This window comes from Carassius carassius, chromosome 27 (genome assembly GCF_963082965.1).
Source record: "Carassius carassius chromosome 27, fCarCar2.1, whole genome shotgun sequence".
Taxonomy (NCBI): Eukaryota; Metazoa; Chordata; class Actinopteri; order Cypriniformes; family Cyprinidae; genus Carassius; species Carassius carassius.
This window is the reverse complement of record NC_081781.1, coordinates 13,713,176-13,730,203: the sequence shown is the minus strand read 5'-3', so window position 1 is coordinate 13,730,203 and position 17,028 is coordinate 13,713,176. Positions and strand designations below refer to the sequence as shown.

The following is a 17,028-nucleotide window of genomic DNA, read 5'->3' as shown; positions in this document are numbered from 1 at the left end:
TGCTGAAAATTTTGCATTGTTATTCTTAGGAATTAACTAAATTTTAAAATATATTCAAATAAAAATCAGTTATTTTAAAGAGTAAAAATATTTCAGAATATTAATGCTTTTGCTGTAATAATAATAATAATAAACGCAGTCTTGGTGAGCAGAAGATAATTATTTAAAAAACATTAAAATCTTACAGTGCAAAAACTTTAGACTGTAGTGTGTGTGTGTGTGTGTGTGTGTGTGTGTGTGGTGGTCTGTCTACTGTAAGCAATGCAATTTTCTTTTGTCTGTTTTAATAAAAATGTTCCTTTCAACTTTAACATTTAAAACAAAAGCATTAACAGACGAATCATCCGCATAACAATTATGTTTTAAAAAGTAGGCCTACCTTAATCTTTCAAAATGTAGTATCCTAACCAATAAGGAAATATGCATTAGACGCATTTACGTTTATATAAATAAATTCATATTTAGGCTATACTGGCCTAAGACTGCTGTGACCCCTCTTTGCTTGCGGAAGCTGTCGACGTCCAAATGGCTAATTGTTTTTTTCTTTTGTTAATGAGCGCCGGACTCAAGGGATGTGCTGTAGCCCCGGGCCTGTAAGCTGATCCCGGAGCGCTGTGTGTGGCATCCAGACCTCTCGACAGAGACAGCCTGCTTCCACTCGAGCCGGAGTCAGTCCTCTCTCTCTTCCTTGTCCATGTCTGTCTCTCGCTGATCACTGTCTGCCCCATTTGATGGTATGGTTTATTTATTTTAGTCCTGCTGGCTTTATTAAGGCCTCTCACGCTCATTGAGTTCTTGTTCGTATTGACACCCCTCCAAGTCCATTAGATGAACCCATCCAATAAGAATTCGAGTTGCAAATGCGAGTTTCACAAAGTAAGCACTAGGATTAGCCTTCAGCTCTCTCGATAAGCTAAGCTAATCTTTATTAAAAATCATAATTCTATTATACCCAACTTTATTCTCATAAAGCGTGCAACTCTGACCGACTCATTCAGGCGAAATGGTCAAAGCACAGCCTATTCTATAAACAAGCCAAAAGAATAAGCGAGCTTAAGCCAGAAAAATGATGATAATGATGAGAGACGCGATGTTTGTGGGCGCACACTGATATACTGAGGGTCAGTTGATTTTGGTGGACAGAGAGAGAAAGAGAGAGAGAGAGAGAGAGAGAGAGAGAAAGAGTTGAGTTTGTCGGGGTCTAGGGGTTTGAGGGGGTGGGTGAGGCGGGAAGGAGGAGCAATTAGAGGAGAGAAAGCCGGGGAGAGTTATTGAGTGATTGGCTGTCGAGTTTTGTTTAGTTGAGGCGCTGCACGAACTCAGTCTTTCCATTTCTTCCTCAGAAACGGACTACAGCCGCCAGGATCAGAACGGAGCTCGTGGCAGAAAAAGAACCGTTTCTAAAAGTTAATAAGGACCACGATTACGCACGTTACTTGGGTATTTTCCCTAACAAAAAAAAAAAAACAGGATTTTGATCACAACGTTAAAGCCAGAAAAAGAAGACCGTTATGTCTACATATAGATGCCTTGTTAAATTAGCATAAGCGTGGCATTTATTCTCGGAAACTGTGTTTTGTTGAACCTCGTTATTGGTTATCGAACAAGTTCTAGCTTTGTTGCTTTGCTTAAGCTTTTTCTTCTGTCAACGTCAACGTTTGTCAGCCAGCTGTGTTCGTACGTCAGCGCGGGACAGATGACGACTGAGAGCTCCCACGGACCACTGCGACCGACGCCCCCGATGAGGACCAGTCCAGAGTCCAGCGCGCTGCATCCAGGACCGATGAATACTACAGGTAGCCTGGAGGACCATGGCACAGTGTCCAAGAATAAAAAGACTAACTCAGGACTGCGACGCCCGGAGAAACCGCCCTACTCTTACATCGCACTAATTGTGATGGCAATTCAGAGCGCACCGACAAAGCGACTCACACTTAGTGAGATTTACCAGTTCTTACAAACACGCTTTCCTTTTTTCCGAGGCTCTTACCAGGGCTGGAAAAACTCTGTTCGGCACAACTTGTCTCTGAACGAGTGCTTCATTAAACTACCAAAAGGTCTTGGGCGGCCGGGAAAAGGACATTACTGGACCATAGACCCCACCAGTGAGTTTATGTTCGAGGAAGGGTCATTTCGGCGAAGACCACGAGGATTTAGGAGAAAATGTCAGGCCATGAAACCCATGTACAGAATGATGAACGGCCTCGGGTTCGGTTCCGCCATTTTACCCCAGAGCTTCGATTACCAACCTCCCACCGGCGCACTTGCGTGCCACGGCACTGGCTATAACCTGGACCTGTCTGGTAATGGTTATGAGTCAATAAACAGCGGACACCACGGTCACATGTCCCCCAGCTCGAGACATGGTTATATGGCTAGCTGTCCAGTGCCCGGGAACGGAGACTATGGCGCGGAGAGCAACACCAGCCCAGTCCCGTCTTCTCCTGCCATAGCGGGCGCGCTCGAGGGTCACTCGCCGTATTCAGAGGGAACAGCATTATGGGCTTCTTCTTCAAATTCTCCATACCTAAAACAGCCTACTACAGTCTCGACCAATTCTCCGTCCACGGGCCAGCATCCAGGCATATTCACCTACTCCCTGGAACAGGGTTACATACAACAAAGTGCGAGAGACAACACAGACATGTCAGGTAAAAGCAAATAAAGTAGCCTATAGAATCTCTGAAACATTTAGATGACATTAGCTATATACTTTGAAACACACGTGTTATACCCATTTAAGTTGTAAAATTTTGGCCAAATGGGCTTCATTATTTTATAACATAAATCTAATATAATCTAAAAAACTAAATCGAAATTCCAAAGCATCTCTCAGAATGTCAGATTTCACCTTATAGCTATGTGAGTATGACTGAAAAGCGTTGACATCTTTTGCAGTTGAAAGATTTTTTTAGGCCTACGTTCGACCACGTTTTTTGTTTTTGTTTTTTTCGAACAGTTTGGGTAGGAAACAGAAAAATGCATTTATAATATAGTATTAGGCCTACACTAATAACAATAAAAATACCAATAGCTTAATAATTATTATTATTATTACCAGACGTTAAGAGTCATTCCACTTTTATCTAAACGTAGCCTATAAAAACTATATTTTAGTAGGCCTATATAGCTAAACTATATTTTAATAAATACAAAAATGTGTGAAGGTCATGCAATAAGGCAATTTAAAAATAGTACAATCGAAAAACATACATTTTATTGAATATTGTTGAAAAACAATTTGGATATTTAAAAATACAATGGTAAAAGAAATGTGTTTTGTTACACAATATTTAGGCCTACACATTTAAAGGAAGCGACAGGGATATTTTAGGCTCCTCTCAAATATGGGGGAAAAGCTTGTATATGGGGTTATAGCCTACCCATGTATGAGCTGATAAATAAATAATGAAAAAAACAACAACAACATGATTTTATGCATTGCTCATGATGTGTATATTTATCTGTCCCCAGTGGGTATATCGCGCTATCCGACACATTCTTCCCCAGTCGGAGAACGGAAGGACTTCATGTTGAATTTTAACGGAATTACCTCCTTCCATCCGTCTGCTGGTGGATATTATCATCACCATCATCATCACCATCACCACCATCAGAGTATGCACCAAGACGTCAAACCTTGCGTGATGTAGTCCGCTGGTTGCGGAGCAAGTTGCACAAAGATAAGCACTTGGATAGCTGTGAGGTAAAGACAATTAATGAAGGATTAATAATTGTACACTCACAAGATGCTTGGCAATGTGTGTGTGCGTGTTTTTTTTTTTTTTTTTTTTTTTTGAAAACCAGCGAAAAAGCCCCTGGCGACTTGATTTGACCTCAACGCAAGAAGCGCATATGAAACAGTTAAACTCATGAAGTCATGGACTTGCCACTTTATGCCTTGTGGTTACATTTCAATAGAGTTTGAATTAAACACATATAAGTATATTTCACTTAATCTGTACAGTGCAATGTGATGTTAGTAATAAATCATTTCAAAGGAAAGTGTGTTTTTGCCTGACCGATAGCCAAGACCCTCTATCTATCTATCTATCTATCTATCTATCTATCTATCTATCTATCTATCTATCTATCTATCTATCTATCTATCTATCTATCTATCTATCTATCTATCTATCTATCTATCTATCTATCTATCTATCTATCTATCTATCCACCTATAGTTTAAAACCCTCAAACATCAGAATAATTGTTGTCAATTCTGCATCCAAAACTTAAATTCTTGCATCATATTTTTGTAATAGCGGTTGTGCAAACAAGCGAACATACAATAAGTCAGTATTATAATGAAGGTATATAACCTATTTTAATCGATATAACCTATCGAGGTTTAAAGATATTTCTTAGATATTCATGTTGCGCCAAGTTGTTTTTAGTAAGTTGTAAATCACACAAATACTAGCCTACTACTACTTTTATTATTATGTTTATAATAATATTTTTTTTCAGTCCTATATTTTGCAGTTTCATTAATTGTTACGGGTTTCAAAATGTCATAAAAACCATATAATACCCCAGTCCTTTTAATGACAGGTTTCATAGTAACAACATGCTCTCGGTCAAAAAGTCAGTTTATCTTTTAGAAATTTTCAATGGCAAATTTTATTGCCGTAAAGTTATGCCCATACAGAAAATTGACATTTAAAATTATAATAATAAATATATAGCCCTGAGAAATAGCCTATTTAGGCCTACTGGAATAAAATTGTGATACAAACTAGCCCCAGTCTTCCTCGTTTAAGCTACCAAATGGTTACCTTAATATTAAAGGTTAGCCTAAAGAAATGTTAAAATGCGTTAGGGAAAAAAATATATAAAACGAAATAGGCTACAAAAACATTTTTTTAATTAAATTATTTTCTTCTATAATCTACAATTTAAAATAAAGAAAATATTGAAATTAGGCAAATTATTATTCAACATAATTGACATTTAGCCTATATAGCCTATACCCAACATTTGTTAAATTTATCACCAGTTTGGCCAGCATGATAAATTATAGGTTTTGTTAATTGATTACTTTACAATGTTTTGGTAACATTGTACTAACTCTTAACTAACTTTTAAATCAGTTTCGTCCCGTCGCAAGGCATCGAACATATTTAGGCTATATTTCTAACTTAAGTTAGCTATATCTACTTGCAGAAGTGCCCTAGGGAATTTGACCCACTCGAATGAGTAAAGAAAGAAAATCTTCATTTTGAAAAGTGAAAGGACACAAGTGTCACTATAAGAAAAGAACAAAAAAGTTCAGCTAATTTCAATTGCAAAATTATTGTTGGTGCGCAGGCAGTGGAAGCTTTTAGACGGTCATCTACCGCCATCTATTGGTGACTTAATGTACCTTCAGGCGACGCCTTTGAAATAGTCTCGACGATTGCCAATTTTCCTTTTGATTTTATAAACAAAGCGACATACCTGAGCGAATATTTGGAAAAGATTACAATGAGACATTTATTATAGCTACTAATAAACACGGATTATACTCACAGCTACATTCATCTACATCAATCGCAACCGTCTTCAAAACACAGTTATCTTCCAAAAAACACAAACTCTTATTATTAAAGCATATTGAAGGTATTTATGTAAACAAGTAATATTACCTGGAAACGACCATATAAACACAGTTTGTAAAATATACGGCAATAAAAGAAAGAGGTTCTCCTATGACAATATTGCCATCAAAATATTAAATCTTGGGATAAGTATTATCTGGGGATGACAGCTGCATCTGGAGTGCACATTGCAGAAAAATAAGAAGAATATAAAGATCTTATTTCAGCAAACAAGACATTGGTTTTACAAAATAATATCATCATTGCATATTAATAGTTAATATATTTAACAAAACATGGGATGTAATCTAGACTCCAGGTGTCAAACATCACTCACTTAAAAATAAATACACTGATGCAACATTCTTATTGACCTTATCTGAACTGGAAAAAAAGGCTTTAGGATACTGACAGAGATAGCACATTGAGGTGGCACTTTGAACAACCATAATGTCAAAAAAAAAAAACACGAACCAATTGGTTTCTGGATTCATTTTGCCTTGCAGAGTTTAATGCTCTTTTTCCTACATGTCATGAAAACTGTGCCCCAGATGTGTTTCTGTATAGAGTTTACTGCTGATTGACTGTTAAACAAAGACACATTTAAAATATGTCCTTGTAAATTATGCCTTCAAGTCTTGCACTGTTACAGCACAAACAAAACTAAAATCTTTTCTTTCTTGGCGTACCAGTGCATTAGCTGCAGGTTTGCATTACCAAAATGATAAACAGTTAAATAAAAATATAATATTTCATTAGACATCATGAGATGCATTTATAACATTTTACCAAATGCACAAGATAAAACATTGTAGTAGATGACTTGCCAGGGCATGTGTTTTACAGTAGCTCTAGGATTGCATATTTTGTTCATTGACTTTATACAAGGCATAATCTTGTGTGGTGGTGAGCAGAAAAAAACCTCAAATAATGGCAAACCAGCAAGGTATTTAATACCATAATCAGTTATTAGAACAGTTAATGCAAACCAAATATGCTTGGACTAAGAAATCAGTATTGTATTAATGTTATCTATACATTTTCAATTGTAAAATTTCATAATAGTACTAAAGTAACAGTGAGAGCAAGGAAAAGCCTTTCCGCTTTATTCAGTACAGGTGCATCTCAATAAATTACAATGTTGTGGAAAAGTTCATTTATTTCAGTAATTCAACTCAAACTGTGAAACTTGTGTATTAAATAAATTCAATGCACACAGACTGAAGTAGTTTAAGTCTTTGTTTTTTTTAATTGTGGTGATTTTAGATCACATTTAATAAAAACCCAGCAATTCACTATCTCAACAAATCAGAATATGGTGACATGCCAATCAGCTAATCAACTCAAAACACCTGCAAAGGTTTCTGAGCCTTCAAAATGGTCTCTCAGTTTGGTTCACTAGGCTACACAATCATGGGGAAGACCGCTGAACTGACAGTTGTCCAGAAGACAATCAGTGACACCCTTCACAAGGAGGGTAAGCCATAAACATGCATTGCCAAAGAAGCTGGCTGTTCCCAGAGTGCTGCATCCAAGCATGTTAACAGAAAGTTGAGTGGAAGGAAAAAGTGTGGAAGAAAAAGATGCACAACCAACCTAGAGAATCGCAGCCTTATGAGGATTGTGAGGCTAAATCAATTCAAGAATTTGAGTGAACTTCACAAGGAATTGACTGAGGCTGGGGTCAAGGCATCAAGAGCCACCACACACAGACGTGTCAAGGAATTTGGCTACAGTTGTCGTATTCCTCTTGTTAAGACACTCCTGAACCACAGACAACGTCAGATGCATCCTACCTGGGCTAATGAGAAGAAGAACTGGACTGTTGCCCAGTGGTCCAATGTTCTCTTTTCAGATGAGATCAAGTTTTATATTTCATTTGGAACCAAGGTCCTAGAGTCTGGAGTAAGGGTGGAGAAGCTCATAGCCCAAGCTGCTTGAAGTGTTACATTTTCACAGTCAGTGTTGATTTGGGGTGCAATGTCATCTGCTGGTGTTGGTCCATTGTGTTTTTTTGAAAACCAAAGTCACTCTACCCGTTTACCAAGAAAGCTTTGAGCACTTCATGCTTCCTTCTGCTGACCAGCTTTTTGAAGATGCTAATTTCATTTTCCAGCAGGATTTGGCACCTGCCCACACTGCCAAAAGCACCAAAAGTTGGTTAAATGACCATAGTTTGCTTGACTGGCCAGCAAACTCACCAGACCTGAACCCCATAGAGAAACTAAAAATGCCAAATGACCAAAAAATGCAGATGAGCTGAAGGCCACTGTTAAAGAAACCTGGGCTTTCATACTACCTCAGCAGTGCCACAAACTGATCACCTCCATGCCACGCCGAATTGAGGCAGTAATTAAAGCAAAAGGAGCCACTACCAAGTACTGAGTACATGTACAGTAAAAGAACATACTTTCCAAAAGGCCAACAATTCACTAAAAAGTTTTAATTTTTTTATTGGTTTTATGAACTATTCTATTTTTTTCCACGACATTCTAATTTATTGAGATGCACCTATATGTGTGCTTTTGCTTGCCTTCACAAATGAAAATGGTGCAAGGGTTCCCGCTATCGGCAAAAGCTGAAATCGCCCCCCGCCCCCTTTCCTTTTCCTTTCCGTTAGACGTCGGGTGTGCATTATTTTTCTAAAAATTCAACAGCCCGGGGTCAATTATTCTTCTTATACTACGGTTACCACACCTCAAGACATCAATCAGGTGATATATAAGGGATTCGTCCTGTTTTTGTACTTAAATCGCTATTGTGAGTAGGATTATTTCTTCTGCATCTCATCCAATGCCTCTTTTGCTGGTTCCAAAACGTAGCTGGTAATGGAGGCTTGAGCCGTTGATACCCTTCTAATGCACTTATTAATGAAGTTATTAGAAAGAGAGCGAGAGAGAGACAGACACACACACACACACACACACACACACACACACACAGAGAGAGAGAGCGTCTATAAACAGCGCTGTTACCTCGCTAGTGACAAATGTCATATGTACAGTATTTACTTTCGGGAAATCGCCTCACACAGTATTAACGTGCCACTAAAGGTGGAATGCCAAAATGTGCCAACAAATGTACCCCCCCCCCCCCCCCCCATTTTTCCTACCATGGTATATTTTCCTGTCATGCAAAGCAGGGCAAGCTTAGCAGCTCCATGCAGTGATGAATAGCTTTACAGTTCACATTAATTATTTTCATGGTCCTGTCGAAGCTTCCGCCTTCCTATATATGGGGCTTCATGCACCTCATTCTCATGAATAATGCTACTTCTATGCAGCTGGCGGTGGAACATTCCTTTTAGTGCATTAGCTGATTGCATCCCTAACCCATTCGCTGTAGTTAACCGCATTGTTTGAAGAAGTTAGTGTGTGGTCTTGCCTGTTCGCGTGCAATCTGACATCTGTGCACCAGTGCAGCGTCCAGTGCTACTATTCTTCAAACGCAAAAGGAACAACAGAGATTCATTTCATACAGAGAGTTTCATTTTGCATCATGCAAACTGCTGACCTTATTAATAGATCATGCAATTATTATTTACAATATATACACATCATAGGCTATATATAAGTTAAATAATAGCTGTAGGCATATATATATATTGTTTTTATATATATTGATTTAACCAAAATAGGTGCTTTAATAAAATGTCCACAAGGGGGAGATAGAACACAAAGTCAGATTTAGCAGGTGAATTTGGACAACCTACAGACGCGCTCCTCATTTTGTGCTCCACTAACCGCACCGCGCTGAATCGACCTAGTTCATCGGAGTTTAAATAGCCAGGTATTAGACAAGAAAAGGAAGAACACGTGAAAATATGAGCCAGGACATTGTAACCGTTTTATTTATTTATTTATATAATTTACTTTTATGCCTTTAGCAGACGATTTTATCCAAAGCAACTTACAAGTGCATTCAGGCTATATATATACATATATATATATATATATATATATATATATATATATATTTTTTTTTTTACCAGTATGCGTGATATATATATATATATATAAATATATATATATATATATATATATATATATATATTTTTTTTTTTTTTTTTTTTTACCAGTATGCGTGTTCTCTGGGAATTTAACCCACGACCTTTTTCGCTGCAAGGATTTTAATTCAAAACAAATGCTGTACATTGGGCAAATAACAGTTTTCCAACGTGAATTGCATTTACGTTTATTAATTTAGCAGTAAGTAAAGCATTGGTCAATGCAGTTATTTGATTAACCATTTTTAAAATATATAATAAGCTTCGTGAATTGATATCTTTTTCCCATCTTATTTGCTAAAATTATATCGCGATATACTATGTTAATATATAGGCTATTTATAAATTAACTACAATGAACGCAGTCTATCATAAAAAGTCAAAAACACCCAACAGAAAAAAAATACAAATGAATAAAAAACGCTTCTTCTTTGTATAGCCAACATATTACAATTGTTGTTGATGAAACATGTCATGTTAGTTATTTACTATGGTGTTTCATTTCTATATATTGATGTTTTGTTGTTATTGGTAATAATGAATTGATGATGTTTTAGTTTTTCATGTAATGATTTATTGATGGTTTATCATTTATTTGATGTACCTTCTCTTGTTTTTGCCAACGAGAAGATAACAATTTTACTAATTTTACTTAACTGTTTTACTTAGTATTTGTTCTTTTCACATCAATTTCATATTTATGTGCAAATGACAAACACATTTAATATTAAATACGTTAAACAGTTGGTCAGCAAATATATTGCCCGTTCTCTAACAAAATGAAAATTTTCTATCAATAGCTTTCCTTCATTTTCATTGTCATGATAAAGAAAATTTCACAAGCAGTGCGACCTCTCAACTGAAACCTAAAGCTATTATTATTAGGCTAACTCTGAGACGACATGTCTTAACACTTAAAGAAAATTAAAGCAGCACTGAAGTGTAAAAGCAATGAAACACACCAACAAAGAATAGGTGCAAAGCACAATTTGGGTGGCTTTTCGTCCATCTAGCACTTAAAAGGACACATTGCTTCATTGACACCTTTTGGCAGCACAGACTGCGCTTTGCTCCCTATAAGCAGTACATTTGTTTCTGAAAAACAAACACCGCTTTACTTCACCCGAAATGAATCCTGACACGTGAACGAAAACAGGGAGTCATTCTTGTTCGACGGGTCGGCTGCAACTCTGTAAAAACAAGACATCTTTACAAATATTATAAATATGTTTTACCTCATATTGGCCATGTACTTTTATACATAACCTGTAATTTTACCCCCTGCAGCATATGTCAGCGATTCTATTTATTTCATTTCTTAAGCAGCCCGAGGATGTGAGAATTTTCTCGTTTTCTGTCAACATTTCTACTCTTTCCGTGTGTTTACTTACGTCTTCCTTATCCTTAAATCAAGGGTAGACTATGCATATACCCAGAGGGAAAAGGTCTTCGGGTACAGTCTTTCCACCAACAGCTCTCGAGCGCTTATTGGTCGTGAGATGAGTTTAGGGAGGAGCGCTGAGCTCAGCCAAAAGGCAGAATTGGTAATTCGGTGAAAAAGTCCCTGTGAAGTGACGGGAAGTTCACAGGTTTTCCCTGTTCACTGCCTTCTCCACATAAGACATTTGCTTCTCGTTCGCCTGCACAGCGAAGACCTGAAGATCCGCTTGGGTAGAAACTTTGAATGAAAGTTTTGAGACAAGACACTAAAGGAAAAGGTGAAAATTACGAACCTTGGAATGAATTTTCTTCTCGAAGTGAATTAAGACGTCTGCCCTGGTTTTAACCTTCTTTTTCTCTTGTTAGTCCGCAGTAGGAGAGCGTTGGAGAGGGGGTACGATGCAGGGGCGCTACCCCGTGTCTAGCCAAAGCCCTTTAGGCGTAGTGCCTTATATCACCGGGGACCAAGGCTTTTATCGAGCCGCTGCCGGAGGTGGATATACCGGAATGCCTGCGCCTATGAGCATGTACTCTCACGCAGCGCACGAGCAGTACCCTGGCAGCATGGCCCGCGCATATGGGCCGTACGCCCCTGCGCAGCAGCCCAAGGACATGGTCAAGCCTCCGTATAGCTACATCGCGCTCATCACCATGGCCATCCAGAACTCAGCCGACAAAAAGATCACGCTGAATGGGATCTACCAGTTTATCATGGAGCGCTTTCCATTTTACCGGGACAATAAGCAAGGCTGGCAGAACAGCATACGGCATAATTTGTCGCTCAACGAGTGCTTTGTCAAGGTGCCAAGAGATGATAAGAAGCCAGGTAAGGGCAGCTACTGGACTCTAGACCCGGACTCATATAACATGTTTGAAAACGGCAGCTTCTTGCGACGGAGGCGCCGCTTCAAGAAGAAGGACGTGCTGAAGGACCGAGAGGAGCGGGACCGACAGGGCAAAGACAGCCAGGGACAAGCGTGCGAGCAAGACGCGCAGCAGCCAGTGAAGCTCCGGGATATAAAGACCGAGAACGGGGCTTGCACGCCTCCCCATGACAGCACTCCACCCCTCAGCACTGTGCCTAAAACGGAGAGTCCAGATAGGAGCGGTGGGAGTGCGTGTAGCGGGAGTCCTCATTCGCAAACGCCACAACAGGCCTTTAGTATGGATACAATCATGACCGGGCTTCGCGGCTCCCCGCAGCACGCGGCAGAGCTGCCGGCCTCTCGCGCCGCGCTGCCAAGCTCGGTGTCTCTGACCTACTCTCCGTCCCCGCAGCCCGCACATTACAGTCCACCCTGCGGCCAGCCCGCCACTTACCACTGCAATATGCAAGCGACGAGCCTGTACACAGGGGAGCGCGGCCACGGGGATGACACTTTACCGGAATACACAAACACGACAGGCGCCTCCTCTATCTCACACCCCCACCAGGGCTCGAGCCAGGAGAGCCAGCACTTGCAGCAGAACCGACTCGCGCCCTGGTACCTCAGTCAGGCCGGTGAGCTGGGGCACCTGAGCGCGAGCTATCCCGGCCAGCAGCAAAACTTTCAGGCGGTGCGCGAGATGTTCGAGACGCAACGGATAGCTCTGAACAGCTCTCCGGTGACCGGAAGCAATAGCTGTCAAATGGCTTTCCCGTCCAGTCAGCCACTCTACCGGGCTTCCGGAGCCTTTGTATACGACTGCAGCAAGTTCTGACCAAACGTTTCATGAATTTCAAAATTGTTTAATATATGTTTGTATTATTTGCCATGTGTTTGTAATTTAAGGAAGCTTTTAGGTCAGTGAACTCGGGCTGATATGCGAGTTTGTGTTGGTAATAGGATAATTCCGCTGCACATAAACATTCTCTCCCTGCTCGTCCATCAAGATAGATTAAAAGAAAATGTGTTAATTTATTTCATACAAGAGCAGGTGGACCAACTTTGCAAGGAAATGTCTTAAGTATTTATAATCAATTCAGTATAGAAAGGTAACGAGTGTACAACTGTGTTACAGTTTTTTTCTTATAGCCTACCTTTTGAAAATATCTAAAGTTACTATTTGTTTAATAAATTGTCGTCTTCTTGGAGTTAAACTCTCGAGTGATTTATCGATTGGTAATGCTTGTTGAATCCATTATTTAAATGACTGTCAAAGCTTGTTATTGATTAGCGGCCACTAAAAAGGAAGGAATCATTTTTAAAAAGTTGTTCAAACATAGCTGGCTAGCAAATATTTGCCAATTTTCTTATTTTCCTCCTTAAAACATTTGGCTCTAAGGCATTCCTTGGATGGGGTGGGGGTAGGGGTCAAAAGGTTTTAAAACATCTGGAAATTATTATTTTTTCACTTACGCGTGCAAGGAGTCTTTAAATTGTTCCTAACCTAAAAATGCATTTATTAACAACAAAAACAATGTTTAATAATAACTATTATAAACACTTGACAAATGTTCAATACAGCGTTATAGGCTACCATTTTTTAATGTAATTTGACAGAACTGTGTCCGCCGTTTACCTATAAATCACTAATACTATTTATTTATGTGTCCCTATGTAATTAGTTTCTCAACTAATACTTTAGACAAATATATATTTATATGGAATATGTTTCTAGTTTTAATATGATAAAAACATTTTTTGCATTTTTATTTATGCTATTTAGTTGAGCGTTTTTGCAGTGTTCTCTTTTCATAATGTTGGCACACTGGAGTGAACGGCACTTTTGCAATCTTGCGGGATTTGGACAACCCTTGTCTTTGATAGAAGTTTTCATTTGTAAACACATAATAGATTAAAAGGCAGATAAACAGCAGAAGAAAAAATTGCTGTAGGCCAGACATGTTGAGCCAGCCATGTAAAATATGGGCTTGATAAATCAAATGATTAATTTAGCCAAAACCTCCAAACAAAAGCTTTCTACTCGTATGTGACTCAGCTGATTTCTGCGTTGCTTTTTTAACATACAGTAAAATGTAAAACAAATAAACCTACGGACACAAACCAAATAACGGATTACTCTATTTAGCATTTCATTGTAACTGAAATAAGGTTGATAATGGAAAAGATGGGGACAACAAATCAAAATCACATTTTGATTTGTTGTTCGGATAGCTACATATTCAGCAATATTTAAATATGAAGCTGCGCACAGCGATGAGTAAAGCATCTTGCAGTCATCGAAAGCAGAAAGTGTGGGCCTTGCAGTGCAGTGCTTGTATTTATTTGGTGTATATATAATTGGCCTCGTAACTGATCTGCTGTTTTGTGATTATATAAACGTTGTGACTAAATAAGGGTTGTGCATGATTCACAGATACGGTTTGAATGGGTCTCAAGTGTAAATCAAGAGAAACAAATGAGGAGAAACAAGAAATACAAAGAAAGAAAGAAAAAGAAGAAAAAAAAACCCGTGAAAAAGCTTCACAGCGTTAAGTCTGTATTGGTGCAAGATCAGCTCGAGGCGATTTGACTTTGTATGAAGGGCCTTAAGTGGCAAATGCATTACAGGTGCGCGCGGGCAGTGTTAGGGGCTCGTGCCAGTGAAAAGGTGTCTTTGTTCATCATCTGCATGTTTCAGGGTTGAGTTGCGCGCGAGGGGAATATGAAACAGAAGAGATAGCCTTATTAACGTGGCACATTTTAACCAGATGCAGATCTCATAACATGCCTGAGAAGCATGTTTGTTTGTTTATTTTAAATCGATGTGTATCATGCGTGATATCCTGTGACGGGTATATTTGATCATTTTCTGATACATTTTGCGATCTATTTAAATTTGATAAATGTAGGACAATCTGTCCAGTTCATTTTCAGTAGTGTTTAAGTGCGTTTTGCGAGGTGCTGCTAATTTATTGCAGACTAATTCAACAGTTTGTATTATAATAAACAGGTCGGTGTTTATAATAATAATAGCCTAGTAGGCGAATTACAAATAGGCTACTGGTGTATTATTATAACAGCAACAAAATTAAAAAGCAATTAAATATAAGCTACATAATTGTAGTCTATTTATATTAAAAACCGTAGAAGTAAAAAAAAAATGGTTTGATCGGGGAAACAACAAACGGACTAGGCCTGATTTACCTCGGCCTAAATCAAAGATAATGTGAAAATTTTTTTTAGTAGTAAACATATTTGCTAAATGTTAGCAATTAAGTTACAGTATATCAATTAACATCTTATGTGTTTTATTTTTCTCACAATCTGTGCTAAATAAAAGCAATAAACACGCCCATCAGCCTTGTGAAGAAGTGCTGCTCCCAATTGGAAAAAAAAATCCTTTAGTGATTTGATACATGTTAAATGCCACATTAAAATTTCCTTAATATTTCCTAAATATTTATATAAAAGTTAACTAAATATTTAACAATAATTCAAAACCTTGTTATAGGCTAACAATAAAATAGGCTACTCCTAACATGTTGCAGCGCACCTGACGAAGGGGATTGCTTTAAATGTTAAACATTTAAATATTAGACAATAATAATTATATAAAATTATTTTTCTCACGGACAAAAACGGAATTGCAAATAAAACTTAAGTAAACACAATGCCGTGGACTGTGAAAAAAGGTCGAGTCGCTTATCACAGATTATCTGTTTGACAATGAAAAATAAACAAGAAAAATAGACACGAGTTTACCTTGACAGAGTGGATTTAAACAAAATAATTTTCTTCTCTGCTGTAAAAATGTCAAAGGATAAAATTGCGAGACGAGAACTTGTGAGTGAAAGTTTCTGAAATCCAAATGCTTGACACTGGCAAAGCAAATAATTCCTGCTGGTCCAAGATATAATACAGACACAAATAAACAATATCGAACAAAGGGTGAGACTAATTATAATACTAAGCAAGTTCACTGAAATATAAAAGCAATATAAATGCAATATGATATATAACAGCATAAAATATTATAAATTATGAGAGAATATAAATTAACAACAGAATACTGCTAATCCTACATATTCTCCATATTGCCATATTTAAAAATGAATAAATAATAATAATAATTATTATTATTATTAAACATTTAAAAATTACAGGTCTATTTTTAAATAATATTTAATTATTAAAATTTAAGGACATTTGTAAGCAGTGAGCAAACCAGTTGTCTCAGAGAGGAGTTAATTTTTTATTACAAATCTTTTGAGAAACTGAAAGAGCATATAAATAAAGCATTAGCCTATATTAAATTCTTGACTTGTTTTTTCAAGTCCCTTAAAGTTTTATTATACTTTAATATGTTGGTCCAATTGAATTTCACGTTTCCTAGCTTTAACGGGAACATCAGCAGGGTAGACAAACAAAATACCAGAAATTTCTCCACTCAAGCGTAAAAAATTAATTAGCCGGGATATGTAAGTTAGTTAGTGGCTGCTCGCGGCCTGTGCACCTGAATGCGGTAGATCCAGCGACCCAGGCCAGTGGAAAAGTGCTTTTTACGCTCGCGGACCGGCGAGCCACCGTCTGGTTCCAATCAGGCCCGCGCGTTCACACTGATGTGCTGTTTGAGGCGCTTAAATGGCACTCCACTGGCTCGAGATGCCGTCTCAAAAACACAAATACACATACATCAACCACTATCGTCTGTCTTACGAGGGTCTCAAAGACCCCACTCTCTAGGACGTCGGTGTCAAATGTCCTTCATTTGGCACTTCGAATTTCCGTGGCCTCTTGAGTCGTTTAAAAGAAACTGATTTTACCGGGTCTCTCTCTCCTCGCTCGAGGTCATTTACGCTGACAGAGTTCTCTTGAATCTGTTGTTACTTTGATGAGGACGACCGTGTCGCCATTACAAATAAACACGGCGGAGGATTTTCGCACACAGCGAAACGTCTTCACTGTCAGGGTTCAGTGGCCCAGCTGCGCCCGACGTCAGAGGTGATTAAACATGAGCTGCTTTACAAGGCCGAGTTACTGCTCCCTCAGCTGCGCGCGGTGGGCCGCGCTCGAGCATCTGGAATGAAGGAGCGCGAGGCCTCGAGGACGCACGTTTCCCGCCGAATACAAGAGAGCG

General features: G+C 38.5%; 2 protein-coding genes across 2 annotated transcripts; both read left to right on the top strand.

Moving 5' to 3' along the window:
• Positions 1 to 1,279: 1,279 nt before the first annotated feature.
• On the top strand, positions 1,280 to 4,005 carry LOC132107276 (forkhead box protein F2-like). Its single transcript, XM_059513509.1, has 2 exons — positions 1,280 to 2,651; positions 3,475 to 4,005. The coding sequence occupies exons 1-2, from the start codon at positions 1,697 to 1,699 to the stop codon at positions 3,651 to 3,653; spliced, it is 1,134 nt and encodes a 377-aa protein (XP_059369492.1). The 5' UTR covers positions 1,280 to 1,696; the 3' UTR covers positions 3,654 to 4,005.
• A 7,137-nt stretch (positions 4,006 to 11,142) lies between these two features.
• Positions 11,143 to 13,099, top strand: LOC132106810 (forkhead box C1-B). The gene is made up of 2 exons (XM_059512829.1): positions 11,143 to 11,303; positions 11,392 to 13,099. Exon 2 carries the CDS (start codon positions 11,425 to 11,427, stop codon positions 12,724 to 12,726), a length of 1,302 nt encoding a protein of 433 aa, XP_059368812.1. The 5' UTR covers positions 11,143 to 11,303; positions 11,392 to 11,424; the 3' UTR covers positions 12,727 to 13,099.
• The last annotated feature ends 3,929 nt before the right edge of the window (positions 13,100 to 17,028 follow it).